Source organism: Micropterus salmoides, unplaced genomic scaffold (assembly GCF_014851395.1).
Source record: "Micropterus salmoides isolate LMB-PRFRI ecotype aquatic unplaced genomic scaffold, ASM1485139v1 Ms_hic_scaffold_4, whole genome shotgun sequence".
Lineage (NCBI taxonomy): Eukaryota > Metazoa > Chordata > Actinopteri > Centrarchiformes > Centrarchidae > Micropterus > Micropterus salmoides.
The window spans coordinates 4,980,155-5,003,312 of record NW_024043372.1 but is presented as its reverse complement, the minus strand read 5'-3'; the positions used below and the strand labels follow the sequence as shown (position 1 = coordinate 5,003,312).

General features: G+C 40.6%; 1 protein-coding gene across 3 annotated transcripts; it reads left to right on the top strand.

Moving 5' to 3' along the window:
• The first annotated feature begins 6,291 nt into the window (after positions 1-6,291).
• On the top strand, positions 6,292-22,275 carry LOC119886070 (butyrophilin-like protein 1). Of its 3 annotated transcripts, XM_038696575.1 has the most exons (7): positions 6,292-6,444; positions 9,642-9,968; positions 10,239-10,277; positions 11,581-11,859; positions 19,226-19,501; positions 21,451-21,572; positions 21,762-22,275. In XM_038696575.1, exons 1-6 carry the CDS (start codon positions 6,348-6,350, stop codon positions 21,513-21,515), a joined length of 1,083 nt encoding a protein of 360 aa, XP_038552503.1. In that variant the 5' UTR covers positions 6,292-6,347; the 3' UTR covers positions 21,516-21,572; positions 21,762-22,275. The 3 variants fall into 3 exon arrangements, with proteins under 3 accessions (XP_038552503.1, XP_038552504.1, XP_038552505.1); XM_038696576.1 differs by lacking the exon at positions 10,239-10,277; XM_038696577.1 differs by lacking the exons at positions 19,226-19,501; positions 21,451-21,572; positions 21,762-22,275 and adding an exon at positions 18,543-19,112.
• The last annotated feature ends 883 nt before the right edge of the window (positions 22,276-23,158 follow it).

Here is a 23,158-nt window from a genome sequence, read left to right as displayed (position 1 = left end):
CTGGTAGGCAACATAACCAAGACTTTCTGGCCCGGTTGAAAGCCTCTGTCGAGCTGACTTGTCATACCAAGTCTTTTGGTGCTTTTGGGCCTCCATCATGTGTGTCTGGGCTAGTTCCCCCATTCGCTGCAGTTTCTCCCTCATCTGGACAACATAGGAAATTACATTAATAGTCCCTTCCTTCCCCTGATCTCCTCCCCAAGTGTCCCTCAATAAGGCTAGAGGACCCCTCACCTCATGCCCATAGAGTAGTTCAAAAGGGGAAAAACCTGTGGAAGCCTGAGGTACCTCCCTGTATGCAAAGGGAAAGTAGGGAAGCCAGTGATCCCAGTCAGATCCAGTCTCATTCACAAACTTACGGAGCATTTGCTTGAGGGTCTGATTGAACCGCTCTGTCAACCCATCTGTTTGCGGGTGGTATGACGTAGCGCGCACTCTTTTTATGCCAAGGAGTTGGTAAACCTGTTTCAAAAGTTTAGACATGAAATTAGTACCTTGGTCTGTTAAAATTTCACAAGGGAAACCAACTCTTGAGAAAAATTGCACCAAGGAAAAAGCCACAGTTTTTGCTTTAACTGATTTCAATGGGAAGACTTCTGGATATTTAGTTGCATAGTCGGTTACTACCAACATGAAGCGGTTTCTTGTTTTGCTTTTCTCCACCGGACCAACAATGTCCATCCCAAGATGCTCAAAGGGGATACTTGTAACTGGGAGAGGTTGAAGTGGAGCTTTGGAGGGGCTTTTCATTGATGTCTTTTGGCACTGAGAGCAGCTTCTACAGAACTGGGCGACGTCAGTTTGCAAACCTGGCCAGTAGAAATGGCGCTTAATACGAGCTGCGGTCTTATGTTTCCCTAAGTGGCCAGCCCAGGGAATGGAGTGACCCAAGGTAAGTACTATTTCTCGGGCCACCTGTGGGACCACTAGCTGCTTCACCTGGCCATTCTGATGGTAAAGAACACCGTTCTTTAGGACATACTCATTTTGCTCACTCTTAGTATTAGTCTCCTGCTTCCTTCCTCGTGCCCTCTGCAAAAGTGTAGACAAAGTTGGATCATTTTCCTGCATTTGTATTACATCTGTAGGTATTTGAAAACCCAAGGGCAGGTCTGGACTAGCCTCATGTGGTGGTTGTATAGCCGTGCCCTGAAATTTGTCTTGCCTCCTCTGACTACGAGTCTTATGAGCTTTCCCGAGACAGGTCTCAAACTCTTCGTTATAGAAGGGCAAGGCACTGAGGGCTATGGAATCTACATCCACCTGTTGAGCTTGTGCTCTAGTGACCACATTACAACTTTGCACTGGCTTTATCAAGTCATAGAGAACTGGCAGATCTTCACCCAAAACTACAGGGAAAGGCAAGTGATCTGCAACCCCCACATTTAATAGATCCATCTGTCCCTCTATCTCCAGGTAAATGTCAGTGGGGTAATGCTTCTCATCACCATGTACACAGCAAATAGGGACAGTCTCCAGGGTACAGATAGCATTAGTTGGTACATATTTTCTCTGTACAAGGGTCTGGGTGCTGCCAGTGTCAATCAGGGCTCTGAGGTTTCCCCATTGATTTTAACCCAAATCATTTTCATGGTGTGGTTACCTTTGGGTTCAGGGTTAGCACTCTGGCGTGGAACAAAACACATCTGCATCAGCTTGGCTGGATTCTTCGGGCACATTGGTTTAACATGACCTTCCTGTCCACACAAGTAACAAATGGGCATTCTATTAGGAGCTCTAGGTGGTGCATATTTGTTCTCCCTCATGGGAGGCTTACCCACTCCTGGCGCTGGCCTCTGTTGGTACGGAGGGGGTATGGGCCTGTGGCTGTCCTTACCAGCCTTCCCACCCATACTACTCCATGGCTGGCCTTTTTCCAAGCAGCAACAAACACATCAGCCAGTGTGGCAGCTTCAGCAGCAGATTTCGGCCCATGCTCATTTTCCCAAACCTGAAGCTCAGGGGACAGCATTCTCAAGTATTGTTCCATGATCAGGATTTCACTAATTTCATGAAGTGTTTTAACTTGTGGTTGGATCCATTTTACATACAGCTCTTTAAGCCTCACATACAGCTCCTTGGGGCTTTCTTCAAGTTCCACATGGAGGGATCTGAACCTCTGCCTGTAGGTCTCAGGGTTAATATCATTTTCAGAATTGCCGTTTTTACTTTATCATATTCATGAGCATCATCTACATCCATGTGCACATAGGCTCCTCTGGCCTTACCAGTCAGCAGTGGGAGGAGACGAAAAACCCAGTCCACTTTTTGCCACCGAGATGCTAATGCAATTCTCTCAAAAGTAATTAAAAAAAATGTTCAACATCATCATTTTCTGTTCATTTTTCCAGTCTAGGCTCATGAATAGATCGAGACTGACCTGCTGAAGACATGGTGGGGTGGATCGACTGTATAGAGGGTGAGGCTTCGGCCTCTGGGTGATTCACATTCAAATCATAGTTTTCAGAGGGATCTGGCACTGTGGAAGCAGGCTCTGGTACTGGAGATGTGCAAACCTCTACCTCCTGCTGCAAAAGGCGAAACTGATGCTGTAGTGCTTTGAACTGGTACTCCTGGCGGTTGGCTTCCTCTCTCAATTTTGCTTCCCGGGTCTCCTGTTGACCCATAAATGACCGCATAATCCCAGCCAAGTCACTCAGCGTTGGTTCTTTGCCATCTTTATTCTCAGCACTTGATGCTCTATTTAGTGCTTCACCTTCCATTGCATCCTCACCTTCCACCTGGTGTCCTCTCTCTATATGGGTTGACTCAGTCTTCTTATTCTCTGTCCGGCCACCTCTTGTCACTCTCCCTCCTCGCATGTTTCCCAAAAATGGAGGGAAAAAAAATCTTGTACTCCTCAACTGGCTAATCCCACCGCTGCCACCATGTGTGAGGGACCAGGCAGTTAGGCATGAGGAGTCAAGAGGGAAATTTAAAACAAAAGGGTTTTATTCACCAAAAAATCATTACAACAAAAGATAAAGTTTTGGGCCCATAAAAGAGGTCAAATAAACAAACAATAACTAAAGCTCTGAACATAAGAGACTCAAAAATACAACTGACCTACTATACAACAAACAAAGGGGACTTATATATTGGCTGATCAGACCAGTTTTGACACACAGGGGAAGACTAACAACAACAACACTACATCATAACTACAAACACAACAAAACTTATGTAAAAACCTATTCCACAAGAAATGTACATTTACTTAACCTTAACTCAAAAATACTCAAATATAATATAAATCTAAACCCCAAAATATTTAAGGAGAGAATAATATGATGTTTTGGCTAAATATTGGCTAAATCTTAAAAATGGGACACCTGGAATCATGTAGTGCACTATCATAAAGCTGCAGGACTCACAAGAGATCAAAGTCTGCAAAGAGGCTGAGAAATCCTGACTTTTAGTCTGTGTCCGAGACATGATGACACAAAATAATGATGTTCGAGTGTTCGAAGTCTCAGTTTACTGCTCTACTAGTGGGTACTAGTCATTTCTGAGAAGTGTTAACATTACAAATAAAATGAACTTCAGGTGTATAATTATCCTTTCCTCCAAATCAAACTAACTCATATTTCTGGGGAACCAAACCAGGGTGTGCTCGCTGCCTGAGGTGATTGAGTTTTTTGAATGTAGTCGTCTGGATTTGTCCGCTACCTGAAAATAGTTCAGAGGTTTAACATTAGTTCTGTCTGCTCAGTACATGCAGCATCAGTTACATCCTGCCTGGAAGAGTTTTTGATTTTGTGTGTATTTTTCCTCAGCTGAACTGAGGGCCTATGAGGATCGAGGGTGTTGTGTGTTGCACAGATATATAGATATAAAGCTCTCTGAGACAAACGGGAGCTTTCTGGCTCCATAAATAAACTAATCATGACTAAAGCTTGAGGTGTGTAGCTCATGAACACTAAAAAAGGCAACACTTGGCACGTGCTGGGATTGAACCTTTGACCTTACCGCTTCTCCGGCCACTAACCAGCGTACTTTCATGTGGTTACAGTTGACTTTTTTTAAACAGAAAGAGAACAGAAACCACATTATTTCAAAATAGTGTCCAGTAAAAATATAGAGCTGTCATTCCCTGAGGCTCCATGTAAACTACTTCATCTTAATTTAAAAAATGGAGTTTTAAAACAAAACAAAGATGATCTCCGTCCACACCAGAGAATATCACAGAGAATATCTGAGAATATCACACTTGATCGCCGTCAATATTAAACTGAAAAAGCGCACCTAGTGACCGTTCATGTACACTGAGCATTCGGTGTAAACATCAAGCAGATGGTCTTTTCCGCAGTTACAGAAGATTTGGCAAAAGAATAAAGTAATGCAGAGGAAGAACCACACCATGTATTATTTTGCATGGACCATGAACTAGCTGGGACTTGTGTCCTGAATGTAACACGGGAGTGTGGCAGCGGAAAACAGACTGGGAGTCGTCGCAAAGTAAACAGAGACATGCACAGTAACAATGAGTGTTATTTGCACGGTACAAAATATGTTAATAAAAATATGAAATCAAAAACTCTGTCAGTAGCACCATGTGTCTGCTTTGCATGACTTATAAGACCCAATCAGAGAGCCAAATGTGAATGGCTGCATCGTCGTGTCCAATGGCCTGGGGCTAGTAAAAATGTACGTTGGGCAAGTTGATTGGCCAGTTGTATCTGTGGGTGTCTTAAAGTTCCCAATGTCGTCCGGTTGCTCTGCCCCTTTGGTTTAAGGAGTTTGCTGATGAACACATAGCTTGACTTTTTGCTGAAGTAGCTGCTAACTGCTGCTAACTAGCCGCCATTCTTTAATTAGCTCATTTAGCCGTGCAGCTAGAGGTCTTAGCTCTGCCCAGACTGGGAGCTCACACCACCTGGGGAGCGGGGAGCACAGGAGGTTTACAGGACCCAGAAGGGAAAGACAGGACTTGAACAGGACCGAACACAGCCTCAAAGACCAACAGGGAATATAGTAACGAGGTGATTTACAGAGTTTCATGATGGACAGATGGCTTTTGCTTTTTGCTAAACCGCTAACTGCTGCTAATTGTATCTGTCTGTTAGTTGGCTCGGTTAGCCGTGCAGCTAGCGGTCCTATTAGCTGACTCAGCCCCGGGTTGCCAAGAGCCAAACCCAGCAAAAAAACCCACTTCGGCACTGTATCCCCTATCATCAAACTGGTCTCTGTTGGCCTTAGAGGCTGTGCTCAGTCCCGTTACGGTCGCAGTGATCAGTCACTAGGATCTGGGACCAGTCTGCACAGAGTCTGCATGAAGGGGTTGGGGAGCGTAATGCAAAGTCATTGCTATTGGCAACTGTAAACTCTAATCAATATATCAATGTAAGTCCCTTCTTTATCTTTGTTTATAAATACACAGAAGCAAAAAGCACTCAGCTTTCTGTTTCATAGAAAAATCAAATCAAAAAAAATTAAAATATTTTAAATGTTATAAGAGGAAAATTAATTTGTTCTTCACTGTTTGAATGAATCATCACAATACAATTAATGAAGTAAAAGTGTTATGGATGACGAAATATTACATGGGACACTGCAAATGACTTTTGATCTGGTAGTATTACTTCTGCAAATGTGTGTGTGTGTGTACGAGTGTGGGTGTGTGTGGTTGTGTGATTTTTTTTTCTGAGCTTCTGCTTCTGAAACAAATGAAAGAAAGAAATGTGAATAACTTTGGCTGCAGATATTTCTAATGAAACACTGTAGAAAGTCAGTTTTACTGTTCATCAAATAACTTTTCAGAGCATCACCTTACTAACGAATCACATTTGTGTTCAACTCTGATTTTGGAACAGGGAACACTGTAGAACAAACATAAAGGATTCTATTGATTATTGACTTTACAGAAACATGCATAAACAGCACTTGATAAAGTTGTTGCCTGCTGTAGTTTGGTAGCTTTTGTTGAAGGAAATTTAATTAATGATTCTGTAGAAACTGACCCTGAGAGTTTTTGTTCCTGTTGATAAAGGACATGTCAGGAGTTGAAGAGACAGTGTGGATTAACAGTGAAGCTGAAACTGTGCAGTGAACATGTGTCTGAATGTCCCTGTAGTTATTTATTTTCATAAACAGCTTTAATGATTTAGCGTGAAGATAAAGTCCTGCTCTGGGGGAGAATTTTGACAAGCTGAATTGTTGTTCTGCAGAATTCATGAGTCATAGTTAATGGATGTGGAGATTATACTTTTATTCTGAAGGATTTGTACCGGAAGTTTTGTTGTTATTGCAGCTTGCAGATTTTTTCGAAACCGAAAGTGTTTCTGATGAGCCAATCAGCCGTCTGCGGTCTCTGCAGCTCCTCTAAATAGAGATGTTAGAGTGCTGCGATGTTCAGTCCTCAGCAGACATCCACAGCCATGGAGCTTCTTCCTCTCCTGTATCTCCTCCTGAGCTGCTCTGCAGGAACGTCTGCTGATCAGAACGGTAAGAAACATGTAAAGATGCAGGAGTCTGGAAACAGTATATGAAAAAGGCTGCTAGTTTAGTAGAAATCCTTGGAATAATATAATATGTGTAATAATAATTGAGTACGGATCAATATTAAATCATCATCCTGTACAACACATGTGATTTGATTACTGCATCTTTCTGCTTAATTACAGAATTAATTATATTCTGTAACAGACCTGCTCAGTATTTGTGTTAGTATTCATGTTTAGAGCTGCAGGGGTGGTTTATAACTTCCGACGTGGCGTCATTACTTCTGCAGGTGGGTGGGGGTGTTGGGGGGGTGCAGGGCGTCGTCTCCATCCTGTGGTGAGAAAGCAAAGCACGGATGTGTTGAAGACGAATCTTTATTTCCGAGAATCTCTTCTTCTTTCAAACCTGATTGGTTGTTGCACCGTTGCTCTGGTTACTCTGATTATGAAACACAAGTGTGTCCGCTGATATGAAGGTTTTTTTTTAAAAAAAAAGCTAAAGTAGAAACCACAAGGAAAAAGAAATTCATGTTCCCCACCTGCACTGAATTCAGATACAGGCAGTCAAGCAGAATATTCACATCATTGTCTCTCTGTCTGCTGAACGTTATATTAATAGATGCAAGTGCAATAAAACAAAAAAACATAGTCTCAATCATAAACATAGGTATCATTTACACTGGGGACCCTGGGGACATGTCCCCACCACTTTTTGAAATGGCTGATTTGTCCCTAAAAAAGGTTTATTTGCACATTAAGAAAACATGCAATTAAAATATAGACAAAACAGTTGTGCATGTCCAAAAAAAGCAACTTAAGCTGAAAAAAACAAACATAACTCGTAACTTCTTGATACAGTTTCTTTTTGGCCAAGTTTTCTGTTCTCTCCTAGTGAATATGACAAAAGAGGAGGGAAGACTGAATCATGCCTACATGTGTGTTGCCTCAGCAGGGATGATATTAGCTACATGAGAAAAGTGGATTTACAGTAGAAACAGATCTGAAAGCAGCACAGACTGCCTGAGAGCTGCACTGACTTAGATGCTGTTATATTTATATATTTTGAAATGTCACATGCCGCCTGAATTTTTGCGTTTCCTTTTACATAAATAAAAACATTTCCACTAAATTGGTGCAGAAAAATTCACCAGAAAGTGTTTAATGATCAATATTTCCTGGGGGAGGTCCCACCAGACCTCATATATCTTGGCAGTGAGGATATCTTTAAAACACTGTTCAGGGATCTTTTCGTCTCGTTCTCCTGAACCTAATATGGTGGATCGTGATATCTCGCGAGCTAAGTGTCTCTTCACACCCCTAAACTGAGCCCCTATGTCCCCACCACTTTTCACGCAATGTGTTGGTCATATACACCTGTCCCTTTTTGAAATGGCTGATTTTGTCCCCTTTAGTTTTTAGTCCAATTCAGTTTTATTTATATAGCGCCAATTTATATCAAAAATCATCTCATTGCATTTTACATATAGAGCCGGTCTAGACTGGCAGAAACCTCGAGCACAACCATGACTCAAGGTGGGCGGACATCTGCCTCGACCGGTTGGGAGGGAGGGGGGGGGGGGACATTGGTGCAGAAAATGAATTATGGTACTGATAATTATAGTAATCTTAATGATAATAATAATAATAATAGGACTCAGCGGATGTTGTGCAGGAACATTGTAGCAGCAGGTGACCCGCAACCACAGCTCCAGACTCCACAGCTCCAGAGCCAGAAAACCTGCAGGAAGTGATAGGAGGAGAGAGGAGAGACGAGAAAGCACAAGACTACCAGAAAGGGGAGAAGTTGTGTTAGTAACATGCAATAATGGGATGAGGTTGCATACAGAGGGAGAGAAAGTAGAGGAGAGAGGAGCTCAGTGCATCATGGGAAATCCCCCGGCAGTCTAGGCCTATAGCAGCATAACTAAGGGATGGTTCAGGACTCACCTGAGCCAGCCCTAACTATAAGCTTTATCAAAGAGGAAAGTCTTAAGCCTACTCTTAAATGTGGAGATGGTGTCTGCCTCCTGAACCCAAACTGGAACCTGGTTCCACAGGAGAGGAGCTTGATAGCTGAACGCTCTGGTTCCTAGTCTACTTTTGGAGACTCTAGGAACCACAAGTAACCCTGCATTCTGGGAGCGCAGTGCTCTGGTGGGGTAGTAAGGTACTATGAGCTCTTTAAGATAAGATGGTGCCTGACCATTAAGAGCTTTGTAGGTAAGAAGAAGGATTTTAAATTCTGGATTTTACAGTGCAGAGGCCAGTCCTTTATCTGATGCAGCCAGAAGATCATTTGTAATTTTCCCCAGTCTCTCTGTGCTTTGATTTAAAAGCATAATTTGTTAAAAATGATCTGAAAAATAGTTAGTTTGTTGTCATATTTTATGGCAGTGATATTGGATAGGCCTGTTGTTATCACTGGGCTCACTTACATGCGCTGATGCTTTCTGTACAGTAGATGTGGGCTTGGCGTTATTCGATTGACATGGTGTTGCAGGTGTGGATGTGATGGATGACTGTTACTCGTGAGGTCAACATTATTGTGCGTTTCTATTATTTTCTTATTGTCGACTCTGTAGTAACCTACACTAATCCCGACTCCCACGTTTTTTCATCTGAGCCCTTATGTCCAACTAATTTCCTACCATAAGGCACCTTATCATGTTTTATCCCAGAGGGCCCCGTGTCCACCAGTGAAGACTGATCATATCTGTAATTTGGGTCATAGAAGCAGGCTGATGATGAAATCTGTGTTCCTGCTATCTGAGGGTAGTTCAGAGGTTTGTTCTTGTCTTTTTGCTTACAAGACTTTGAAATCATGATGAAGTAAATTAAGTTAAGTTTGACTTTTAGTTCTGGGTTTTCCTCGTCGCTCTCTCTTGTTTCCTCTTCCTTCTTGTTAGTGTGCTGAGTGTGCAGACAGAGACAGTCTGAGTCAGTGCTGATCTTCGTCATCACCTGGGAAAAAAAGAGTTAAATGTTATTAATTATTAATGCTGAGTTTGTGCTGAAAGACTAGTGTGACAGAAATAAGGTTTAGAAAAAAGATATGAAAAATTATAAATATGTCTGAAAATATCTGGAGGACAAAGTGCTCGACAAGGTCAAAGAACAAGAAACGTTTCTTGTTATGAGTAACAGCATACTTCTTAATTAAATTAATTGTAAACAAACTGATTAGTTTTTTTTTTCTTCCAGGTCCAGTGATCGTGAAAGAAGAAAGTGATGCTATTTTACCCTGTTCCCTCAGCACCAAGAAGGACATTGAGTCAGAGCTCTTTGACTGGAAGAAGAAAGGGCAGAAAAATAAAGATGTGTTCTTGTACAATGACAAAGCCTTTTATGGTCAGGGCCTTTCAGGTCAAGATGAGCAGTTCAAAGGTCGCGTCTCACATTTTCCAGATGAGCTAAAGTACGGCAACGCCTCCATCATCATCAGAAATACGAAGGCGTCTGACAGTGGAAACTACACCTGTGTTTTTCCAGATCTTCAGCAAAGTCCAGTCCTCATTGAGCTTGTTGTTGGTGAGTGTTTTCATTAAACAGTTAAAGATTTATTTACTGATGTGACTGGTTTAAGAGTCCCAGATGGACTTTAGTCAAGTAGTCAGAATAAACATCTGGCAGGGCCTCGTCCCCACAGAGCTGCAGCCACATCTGGAGAGATTACCTCTCTATCAGACAGGCTTCATGTTTGTGACGTATTTCTGATTATGTTTTTACGCAGCATTACCTTTGTGTCAAGCTGATAATATTTCACAGGCGCTATAACATTTGTTCTGTTTTTCCTTTTAGATCGTATCTTAAAGGACAGATCAGCTGAAAACATCCCAGGTGAGTCCTTTGATGACGTCACTGATCTCTACATCACCTGGATGTGATGTCATCACTGATAACTGGAGACACTCACACCAACACGTTTTAATTTGTACACATTTGAACTATCTAAGAAGTTTATATAGTTAAGTTAAAAGGTTTATAACCTACGAGGTGTTTCTGTTATTTAGGCTTCCCTCCTTGATATAAATTGGGTGGACAAAATTATAGAAACCCCTGTTAGGATGACGCAAACCAATTCAACATCAGCAGCACAAACTACAGCCTCCAAAATTACCATGAAGTTGAATAAACTCTAAAACGGTTTCAACTAAAACTAAACATTATAACTGTCATGAAGTATTTGCTGCAGAACTGCTTCATTAAGCTGAAATAACTTCAAATCCAGGATTTGACTGATTGCATGTAACATTTTATAATGTTTAGTATTTTTTCCTCTTTAGATTTGTCATCAGGAGAAGCTGATCACCGCTCTCAGTGGAGTCTTTATGGATTTTAGGAGGAATTCAGATGTTTAAATTATAAGCATACCTGCAGTTTGAAAACTAATTAAATGACCATGCTCTCCCTAAACACTCCAAAACCAAGGAAGAAGACAGTTGTTTACTTTTGAAAAACACATTTCATATTTTATAACCGTTTCAAACTATTGAAACTATTTAATGCAGTAAAAAGCCATCTCAGCAAAATGTTTGGACACACTTCATGTTTAAAATATAATATTTGATCAAAATGTAATTTTTATTTTGAAATACAGAGTGATAAAGTTAAAGAAAAATAAATGATAATACTGTTGTTTCTTTTAGAGTAAATATGATTTGTCAGAATATTAGAGAACACCTCAGATTATAAAGCAGTCCCGAGCAGCACCATCACTAACTCTGCCCTCAGTGTTGAAACATGTTCTTGAATTAACACCTCTGACACTGACAATAATAACTGAACATTATAGGGATCATCCAATTTTAGTTTTTTGTTGGATCAGAGTATGTATCCCTGATAACACAAGGGGCTCACATACTTTTAAAGACCCCATTTCATATTTTATAACACATTTATTTTACTTCAGTGCAACAGAAAATATTGTCAACATAGCAGACAACAGATTTCATGTGACGTAATTTCAAGATAATTTTTCATTTCAACAAATGTAAAAATTCAGTTTGTCCAAATGTCTTCACTGTATCTGAGCTTCTGTCATGATATGAGTCATAAAAGTTAAATTTTTTTAAATTCTGTAATTGTTCTTTATCCTTTATAACTGATGTGTCACTTATTGTCATGTAAACTGTGTTCACAGGTGTGTCTCCAAAGCCGTCTGTCAAGATACTTAATCAAACAAATGACGGGGCCCTGCTGCAGTGTGAAGTTCTTGGTGCTTCTCCAAAACCTACAGTAGAGTGGCAGGACAGTGCTGGAAACAAACTTCCTGCTGAGGAGCCACAGGTCTCAGAAAGAGGAGGCAGCTATGACATCACCCTCCTAACTACTGTGAAGAAGGCCGACCGGTTCCACTGTGTAGCAACACAGGAGGAAATCAAACATCGGACTGAAACTGACACCTACGTTCCTCTCAATGGTGAGATTCTTCTTAGTTGTATTTTTATATGCAAATAATTTTAATTGTTTTGGATGTTGTTCGTTTTCAAAAATATTGTGTTTTCAAAGTGAACACACAGTTAATTTGGATGCAAAAGTTTAAAACTGAGTCAAATATTCATATTTATACTGAGACTCTGAGACTTCATGAATCTACAGATAAGAGGAAGAATGATAAGATGACCATTACAAAATAAGATAATATAGCTTAAATAATAAGTTAACAATGTTAGGGTGTGGTCCTGGTCAAGACAATCTCCTGAACTCCAAACTGAATGTCAGAATGGGAAAGAAAGGTGATTTAAGCAATTTTGAGCGCGGCATGGTTGTTGGTGCCAGACGGGCCGGTCTGAGTATTTCACAATCTGCTCAGTTACTGGGATTTTCACGCACAACCATTTCTAGGGTTTACAAAGAATGGTGTGAAAAGGGAAAAACATCCAGTATGCGGCAGTCCTGTGGGCGAAAATGCCTTGTTGATGCTAGAGGTCAGAGGAGAACGGGCCGACTGATTCAAGCTGATAGAAGAGCAACTTTGACTGAAATAACCACTCGTTACAACCGAGGTATGCGGCAAAGCATTTGTGAAGCCACAACACGCACAACCTTGAGGCGGATGGGCTACAACAGCAGAAGACCCCACCGGGTACCACTCATCTCCACTACAAATAGGAAAAAGAGGCTACAATTTGCAAGAGCTCACCAAAATTGGACAGTTGAAGACTGGAAAAATGTCGCCTGGTCTGATGAGTCTCGATTTCTGTTGAGACATTCAGATGGTAGAGTCAGAATTTGGCGTAAACAGAATGAGAACATGGATCCATCATGCCTTGTTACCACTGTGCAGGCTGCTGGTGGTGGTGTAATGGTGTGGGGGATGTTTTCTTGGCACACTTTAGGCCTCTAGTGCCAATTGGGCATCGTTTAAATGCCACGGCCTACCTGAGCATTGTTTCTGACCGTGTCCATCCCTTTATGGCCACCATGTACCCATCCTCTGATGGCTACTTCCAGCAGGATAATGCACCATGTCACAAAGCTCCAATCATTTCAAATTGGTTTCTTGAACATGACTGAGTTCACTGTACTAAAATGGCCCCCACAGTCACCAGATCTCAACCCAATAGAGCATCTTTGGGATGTGGTGGAACGGGAGCTTCGTGCCCTGGATGTGCATCCCACAAATCTCCATCAACTGCAAGATGCTATCCATCAATATGGGCCAACATTTCTAAAGAATGCTTTCAGCACCTTGTTGAATCAATGCCACGTAGAATTAAGGCAGTTCTGAAGGCGAAAGGGGGTCAAACACAGTATTAGTATGGTGTTCCTAATAATCCTTTAGGGGTGTGTGTGTATGTATGTATGTATGTATGACGCACCCATTTATATTAGATTTGAATACTTTTTTATTTTATATTATTTATTAAGATTTTATGGAAAGGGGGGCTTTTTTAATAGTCTAATTTTGGGGGGAAAGTTGTTTTTTTTTTTCTCCGTAGCTTCCATGTGAAATAGTTTTTTAAGGCAAAAATTAAATTATCAAAATAAAACCCCCTCAGTTTACCTTAACAACAATCACACCACAGCTGCTTCCATCTTTTAACTGGGTGGCACATGATGTCAACTTGACATCCATCCAGTCTGTTGGGCTTTCTCATCCTTAAGTTTTACCTGAATAATTCAATTCAATTTTATTTATATAGCGCCAAATCACAACAACAGTTATCTCACAGTGCTTTTCATAAAAGAGCAGGTCTAGACCGTACTCTATGATGTTATTTAGAGAAGCCCAACAATTCCCACCAAGAGCAGCACTAGGAGACAGAGGCAAGGAAAAACTTCCTTTTAAGAGGCAGAAACCTCGAGCAGAACCATGACTCAGGGTGGGCGGCCATCTGCCTCGACCGGTTAGGGGTGTAATAAGAATTTGTTAAAACACTTTAAACAGATATGTAGGTGAAAACATAATGTCAGCTCACAAGCTCACAAACATTTGGTATGGGTAAATTACCAATGTTTGTATTCATCTCATTATTGCAAATGCATATGAGGGACGGGAGAGGGCAGTCATAAAACGTAGGCTACATTATAGTAGTAATAATAGTCTTTCTAAACAAAGCTTAAGACCAAATTCCCATGGCATATTCTTCAACTTCTAAAGTGGAGCAATTAAAAGCATCCTGACTGGAAACCTTACCATCTGGCATAGGATGTGCAAGGTCCAGGACAGGAGGGTTCTACAGAACGTTATTAAAACCGCCCAGAAGATATTGGTACCCATCTACCAAGCATCAGTGATGTCTGTGAGGTGAGGTGTCTGCAAGGAGCCCATGACAGTACCAACGAAGCCACAGCCTGTTCACCCTGCTTTCTTCTGGGAAAAGATATAAAGGTCTGCTGTCGTAGCACCAGACTGCTGAGAGTGTAGTAGCATAAGAAAAAGCACTCAAATCTAATATGAAGAGGTGTGTCTCTCAAGTACCAGGGTTGGAGTCACTAGGCAACATGACATTGAAATAAAGCTCTCTTCTCCAAAAAATAGAAATAAGAAAAAGTACTTGCATCTAAGATGAAAAGATGTGCTTCATTGGTCTAGTGTAATACTACATTTCAGCAAAGGTCTGGAGCCAATGAATGACATCATATGGAAGCTATAAAAAAAGAAAGCCTTTCGTTCCCAAAATTATTAATAAACATTTATATAAAATAAAATATGGACTTACATGTAATTTCAAGAGGTGTGTCTCATTTACCTAATGTAGTACTACAATTCTGCATAAGAACATAAACGAACATGTTGGACTTCTTATGGGATTTTAGCTGTGAAGGTGACAGAAACAGCCACAGAGGGAAAGGTCTGAGACAACAATTTTGAGACAAGTTATAAGACCAGGCGAGGGGAAGACCTGTGTTAACACCTGTGAGGGGTTTCAATGGATAAATCTACGAGATTTGATAGGAATGAAAACCGATGCTGAAGTTGCTCTGTTTCTGCTGGACAGGTGTGTAAGCTAACGTTAGCTTTGCTGTTCCACATAAACGACAGGTCTTGTCTCTCTGTGGTCATGTTTGTGATGATCCCAGCTGGTTAGCTTTGTTAGCTTATCACAGTTTGTGCGGTAGAGGAGAAATAGACGGAGCGGTGTGTGAACAGAGCCCCGGTGAATGGAGAGAAACGGGTCAGCAGTAAATGTACAGTTACAGCAGCTGGTGCTTAAAGTCTGCAGCTTCTCAAGACTAAAGAGGAGCTCCTGTGTGTTGCTGCTAACTGTTGAATAAATGGCAGTGCGTGTTCATGGTTTGTTCATCAACAAACTGCAGAATCGCATAGTATCCCTTTAACCGACATTCCCTGTGCAGGGAGTGCTGTTGATGTACACTGTGGATTGTAACGCAGCCCTGGTTCCTGTCAGAACACGAGCTGCAGCATTCTGGATCAGCTGAAGAGTCTTAATGGGCTTTGGCCACCTGATGATGATAATAAACCAGATTTTCATATCTAGTAAACAAGTGCTGACTGGGCGTAAAATAAGGGGTGGTGATGGCGCATAGATAAGATGCTTGCCTTTGGTGTGGGAGACCTGGGTTCAATTCCCAATGTGAGACATCCACCGCTGTGTCCCTGAGCAAGACACTTAACCCTAGTTAACCCCGTGCGACCTCTGACATGTATAGCAATTGTAAGTTACTTTGGATAAAAGTGTCAGCTAAATGAATTAATGTAATGTAACATCTTTAAGCAGCCTAGTTGGGACGTGGTCTCTAAGATCTCTCAGAGGCAGGTTGATGGTTTAGATGAAGAAATCATTGAAGTTAGTTAGTTGTTGAAGATCGATGGAAGCAAATTCTAAATATATCTGTTTGTCTGTCTGAGTTTGAAGGTGAATCGGTGCCAGTTGAGGACTGTCCTCACTCTGATTTCTGAATTCTGAGTGCTCTCAGATCAATCATACCAGCAAGCTGCGTCCTTGGGCTGACTTTCTGGAGGATTCACATGATAACAGTTTAGGGATAATAGGTGATTGTGATTCAGTACAGTTTTTGTTGTTGGCTGGCGCTCCGTTTTGTGTACAATCTGGTTTTCCTACACAGCCTTGGCTCTTTAAAAGGGAAAAAAAAAGAAAGGTGTGTGGACCTTCCCCACAACATTGTTCCAGCCAGTCAGAAACGGGTGCCTTTGTGTTTGTGTTCAAGAGTGATGGGAGGAGGGAGGTAGTGTGAGAGAGAGTTCTATACACCGACACATTTGAACATACTGGATTCCAGGCACTGTGAAGAAGGACAGATGGCCGAGAAACAGACAAAGGGGAAATGGTCTGAAGAGTTTAAACAGAGAAGAAAGTTTTATGACGAGGAAAAGGGCAAAGGCGCTTCAACACTGGAGTCACCTCAGAGATTTGAAATGTGCTGAAGCACCCCTAAATTCCACCTAAGCATTTAATATCCCTAAATACATTTTTACTTTTCTAATGTTCTAATGCTGTGGCTCAGGAGATAGAGCGGGTTGCCCCGTTAATCGGAAGGTCGGCGGTTCAATCCCTGTCTCCTCCAGGCTGCATGTTGAAGTATCCTTGGGCAAGATACTGAACCCTGAATTGCCCGTGGCGGCTGTTCTGCCAGTGTGTGAAGTGAGCAGTGAATAAATGTGTGAATGGCGCTATACAAGTACGGAGCATTTACATTTACATTCATTGGTAGAAGTTGCTATGCAGATGAGGCAGGACCCAGCAACAGAAGAAATAGATGCACAATTAGTAATGCATTTAGTACATCCTTCTATAAGCAAGGAATCTTTGTGTATCTGTATGTATTTGAGCTGTTATCAGTGGAGTGATGCAGAGGTACAGGTTGATGATGACCCCAGGAGTGAGAGAAGAAAAAGGAGCTGCAGAAGGTGCAGCAGGAGCCGGAGGAGGAGAAGGACAATGGAAGCAGAAAAAACAGTGACCGGTACAGGGGCAGTGTGCAGGGCTGAGTAGGCAATCATATGTAGAGATAGAATTAGACAATGTATTATTGTTCATTTATTACAGATGTTATTGATATAGCTGTACAGTCAGCAGAGGCAGAGTCCAGCACAGGGGAAGCTGAGCCAGGGAGAGGCCTACTCAGAGTTGAAGATGAAGGATTTGATTTTTATGCACACACACACACACACTGCTCTATTTTATGGGAATGTGTTGTAGTTTTTGATTATATTTAACTATTTTAGCATTCTGACAAGCTGTACATATGACATGTTTGTGGTGACATGTTAAAATGGTCAAAAAACCACCCCTGGAACACAGGGACTTCCCAGATGAAGTTGTTCATTTGTATCTTAAAGGGAGAGGAAGTGATTCTGTGGAAGATTGCTGATTGTTTAAACTTGCCAAACAAATACATGCCTTCCTTCAGTTCTCCCTCAGAAGTTCCACCCCCCACATTTCAAACTACACAGAGAAATATATATGTATATGTGTGTACTGTATACTACTACAAACATAGTGGTGATATGTATATATGTATACACACAGAAACTCCCCTATATACTGGGAGAAATGCCCAAATGTCAAATAATTGCTGCAAAATATGTCTCCTCATGCCATGAATCGAGGACAACCAGTGGAAACTCAGACTGATAAGATTTTCAAATTATTATTATTGTGATTGCTTGATATTTTAGTAATTGTTTTGTTTTTACATTTGATACTGACTTCTTTTTTTGTTGTTGTAATTATTATTCATCATTCATTCATTCAATTTTTTTGTTGTCTATTAATATACACACACTTACAGTATTATCTATCTTTTTTAATGTTTTTAATATTATTTTTTAACACACACCGCTTACTGTTTTTTGTATTTAATTAAAATTTTTAATATATTTTTATTTTTCTAACACACACACACACACACTCTTAAATTACTTGTTTAATGAAATGTATGGGGTTGATTGTTCTTATGTAGTTTGTATGATGCTTTGGCTATATTGTTACACATTCATGCCAATAAAGCTAATTTGAATTGAATTACTGTAATTTATGCTGGGCATATTTGAAATGTTTGCTATGCAGTCCACTAACTCTGCCCTTTAACACCTCTGACACTGTCAACAACAACTGAACATTGATGCAACACAAAAGTAAGATTGTATGATGCCTGCAGATTGTACAGGTGTACCTAATAAAGTGGCCACTGAGTGTTTGTATCACTGACACAGTTAAGCCCTGATAACACAAGCTTTTAAATACCCTGTTTCATATTTTATGTATATATTGCTTCAGTGTAACAGAAAATGTCAGACAACAGATTTCATGTGACGTCATTTTTTCAGCTCAACAAATGTAAAAATTGAGTTTGTCCAAACGTCTTCACTGTATCTGAGCTTCTGTCATGATATGAGTCAGAAACAGTGTTTGCAGCTGTAAATAGTTTCCAGACTTTTGGTAGAAGTTAGAAATGTTTGAAATATCATGTCCTATCTAACAATGCTGGGAGGAGCAACTGAGGCTGATACTGTGCTTTTCTGTTCCTCTGTGTTTTTCTGTTAAACACACTTTAATCCTCATTTACAAGCAGAGAAGAGACGAACAAGAAACATCACAGTATAATATGTGTCACGGCTGTCGCTGTCACCCTTGTGTTTCCCCTTTTCCCTGTCTCACCTCTACCAAGTAGGCTGTGTCCCTGGGGAATGAAGACCTGGTTTCTGGGGTGCTGACATCTGTACCGCCCATTGGTTCCCTCTGTTTCCACTCAACCAATGGCTCGTCACCACGTTAATTACCTCCGGCTCATAAGGAGAGTCCACCTGTTGCTCCAGGCAGCTTGTCACCGCCTGTTGACTTGTGTGCCGCTGGTATTGACTGCATAGCCTGCCTGTTAGTTGTACTTTGTGTTTAGTGGAACTATCCACATTCCTTGCTTATTAGCTGTACATTGTGTTTAGGTAAACATTTGCATACCTTTGTTTGTTAGCTCCACATTGGGTGCAGTGGAGAAATTCACTTATTGTTCTGTTTACTATTGTGTTAGTTTTCACCAGGTGGAGTGGGTGCTGTGCTCTTTGTGTTCTTTTGTAGTAAGAATCAACCCTGTTTAAAACGATAGATAGGTACAGGCCTCCTTTTGAGGACCTTTTTATTTTAACTTGTTATTTCGCAGCACCCTCGCCCACCCTCCTTTTGTTTTTTTGTTACCTGTCTACATCTCTTCTGTTACCAATAAAAGTTACCTTGTTAAGATCTACCAGTTGTGCCTATATGTTTATGGCCCCAACACCCCTAGACCAACAGGGGGTCGTAACATATGTTAAATACCTTAAACGTTCTTTATAGCTACAGTTTACTCTGTGTTCACAGGTGCAGCTTCAAAGCCGTCTGTCACAATACTCGATCAAACAAATGATGGGGCCCTGCTGCTGTGTGAAGTTCTTGGTGCTTCCCCAGAATCTAAAGTAAAGTGGCAGGACAGTGCTGGAAATGTTCTTGATGCTAAAGAACCACAGGTCTCAGAAAGAGGAGGCAGCTACGACATCACCCTCCAAACTACTGTGACCGAGACTGACCGCTATCGCTGTGTAGCCACACAGGAGGGGATCAGACATCTTTATGCTGAGATCTACGTGCAGATCAATGGTGAGATTATTCCTAGTGGTATTTTTATATTTAAATCATTGTACTTGTTTATGTGTTATTAGTTTTAAAACCTGTTTAAGCGTCTTCAGACTGAACACAAAGCAGATTGTGAAGACGTCTGCAGATCATTAATCGTTTTCTTTGATGATCAACATCTATAATTAAACACTAACACTACATGTGCTGTACATGATAAGCAGTTATACATTCTCAGTGTTACATTTACATTTTAGAAACACGTTTCAGAGGAAAATTTTAAGAACAGAAATTATGAACATTGAGAAGTGTTGTGAAACTCATAGTATTAAAACACATGGTATTTACATTACATATTAAAAAACTTATTTTGATACCCAGCTCTTGTCAACATGAATCCTTCACTGCACAGACTGAAGGTCAGTCCTGATCCAGTCCCTCCTTTGACCTTGGCCTGGTTATATTTATGTTCATATGTGATTATTAAATGATGTTGGTTTATATGAGTTACACCACAAACTAATTCTCACATCCAGGTGAGCTTGTTGTTAGAAATATTACCACAAACTAACTACAATGTGTAACTGTAGTTTAACTGATCGAGACAACTGACAAAACCAGCTTGTTACAGAAAACACGACATGTGACCTACTCAGAGTAAAACAGGTTATAGATCATTATCAGACACGACGCTGGTGTAAGAGGAAGTTCACTAGTGTTCAAGCTCCCTGTGATAATGAAAACATGAATCACCAAAGATCATCACAGATTTTAACTCTCTCTGACTAAATGTGCATTAAAATGTTAAAGATGCAAATTACTTTAAATTATGTTTTACAGAATAATATTTTGCTAAAATAAGTTATTATAATAAGGATATTTCTCACTCTGAACTGCTTGAATTCATATTATTCTAAAACTAATACAACACTAACTCTCCTTCACACACAAACCCAGTAACAGATTTACAAATGAAAAACACACCTCATGAGGGAGATTTAGAGACTGAAATCATTAGAATCTGTGACATTTTTGTGACATGAAGAAAAAAAGAGGATAACAAATGAAGTAATAACTCGTGTATCACCAAAATATACTGAGGATCTGAAACATGTCTTAGCTGAGAGAGTAATTTATTGATCATTGTTGCAAATTGCAGTTACACATGAATCAAATAAACACAAGGAGACTCAGAGAAGATTTTAGTCATTTATTATTATATTTTAACTAGAAACTGAACTGAAACTAGGACCAGAATTTAACTCTGTGTTAGTTCCTGGTAATAATTTGACACCATGGAGGCAGATAAAGGCTTTGGAAGTGCAGTTTTTACTGGACAGTGTGAACTTGGACCCGTCGCAGTGAAGGTTTCAGATGACAAACATGTTTGAATGTAGCTTCTTTACAATTTATTCTCTGCAGTAGGTTTGACTACAAGCAGAACTAATAACTGTAGAGCCGACCCTCCACCAAGAAGCACATCATGATTTAAATCTGGACATTGGCAGTCAGTGCTGGAAGAAGTACTCAGACTCTTTACTGAATCAATACTCACTGTAACAGCAGCTGTGATAAAATCCATATGTGGACTGTTAGCAACAGTCACATGTAAACAGGCTGAAGTAGAGGCGGCAGGACAGAGATTCAAACCTTCTTCCTACTGATGAGCAGCACGTCTCAGAAAGTGGACGATGCTACGACATTACCCTCCTCACTACTGAGACCAGAACCAGAACCAACCTCTTAGCTGTGGAGCCCAGCAGGAGGCGACTGGCCATAAGATCAATGCTAACATCACTGTTCCTGCTGAGACTCATCCCAGTGCTGTTTGGATCTGCTGACAGTTTTAGCTTCTAGATTTCAGGAGCGTGCACACCTTTAGATGTTCTTTGTGCGGCTGTGATGTTCAACCTGCTGTTTATGATGTGCAGCTGCGTTCTGACTGTTACATTCACTTTTATCATCTGTTTCAGGGTCCCCCAAAGAGTCCGCCACTGGATTGGTTGTTGCTGTTGTTGGTACATTTTCTTTACTATAATTAGTATTGGTGGAATTCTGCTTTACAGGCGGCATCAAAAGCAAAAAAATGGTAATGGTAAGTTTAAATAATGCACTGTCAACATTTTTACGATGAACACACAACAAATTGTTTACACGTATGTCATGTTTAGAGTCTTGAAAGTTGTTTTATCTCAGGCATTAAAAATTCTGTTGGGATTTACATGAGGGTAGGATCAAGGCAGGAGGGATTTTCTTCAGTATAACTTTGTTTTCCTTCCTGCAGGTTCACCAACAAAGGGAAAGAATAAATCTTCTGGGGAAACTGTATGATTACCTTAACTCCTAATATTCACACAACAGTATTGGATGGAAATACACTAATTTGCATTGTCTTTCTGATTTTCTGAATATTCAGTTAAAATTTGCGCCCCATTTGGATGGAAACTTGACTTACAGCAGACTTTTCACTCCTGTGAGCGTGGCCGCTCTGATCAACAAAACAACACTTTGCTTTCAGACATGGTCGGGACAACACAACGTACAAACTAGTTTGTTTCGAGCAGACCTTTTTTCTCAATTAATCGACACGTTAACCATACTGAACTTAAATGTTCTGTCAGGTTTTTTCTGTCCCAGGAGTAGTTTCTTCTTAGCTGACAGGTTGGAGTTTAACGAGGTGAAACAGAAGAGAGCGAGAGCAAGATTGTTAGAGAAATCATTCTGTTACTTAAATCCTAATGTGGTGTGAGTGAGTTCCTCTCTTGTGCAGCTTTAAGACAAAAAAAAATATTGACTTATTTTTTGGCGACTTCTCTCTGCAATCTGTTCTTTGTTACTTTGGTTCTTTTAGTTACTTTTGTTCTTCTTTTTTTTAATATTCTGAGTATATACTCACTTGCCCGTGCACAAATACACATCACCTGATATCAGGGGTTTTCCTGGTTCAGAATGGGCCTTTGGAGGGTGACTTCGCGTGACAGTAAGCATGATGAGTGTGCGTTCAGTAAAGGCAATGACTTACCTAATGACCAAAATCTGTGCATTTGTAGTGGGACAACAGTGTGGATTTGTACATTTATATTAAATAAATTTGGAGCTACTCCAATTTCCTCTTTCCTCTCCCAGAGAGGAGCAGGGGGGTTAAAGATCAACTTTCTACAGACTTTCTAAGTGTTATCCCTGACCATAAAACTGGCACCTTTTTGATCTACGAAGCTGATAACGCGGTGCCTGACTGTTAAACTGACAAAAGGGACACTAACCAGAGATTAGCATTTCCGTGAACAGCGTATCAAAACTGCCCCCCCCCCCCCCCCCCACATATGTAACCATGGCAACTGACCTTGCTCTGTGTTTCATTACCCCATCAAAGGTTAGATCCTTGTCTCACCCACTTGTGACATATAACCCATGAAGCCGAACTTTAAATAACCAAAGACTGGAGTCTCCAAAAACTCAAAGCATTTAATTAAGTTTAAATCTTTAGTTACTTGATTACGTTTGCCTCTATTTGTGTTACCATGTTGTTGCTATCTGTTGCTGATATTAGTGCGGAAAAGAATCTAAATAAATTACTTTTGCAGTGTTTTTATTTTCAACAAGACACTCCTTCATCTAATGTGTAATCAATACTTGTTCACAATACTTTCTCACAAAATTCCTTTAGAAATGATGATAAAG

Excerpts from the sequence above, each read along its gene's own strand:
- LOC119886070 (XM_038696575.1), top strand. The coding sequence starts at position 6,348 with ATGTTCAGTCCTCAGCAGACATCCACAGCCATGGAGCTTCTTCCTCTC. Across the intron at positions 10,278-11,580 it reads ATCAGCTGAAAACATCCCAG|GTGTGTCTCCAAAGCCGTCT; the intron begins GTGAGTCCTTTG and ends CTGTGTTCACAG. Across the intron at positions 11,860-19,225 it reads CACCTACGTTCCTCTCAATG|GTGCAGCTTCAAAGCCGTCT; the intron begins GTGAGATTCTTC and ends CTGTGTTCACAG.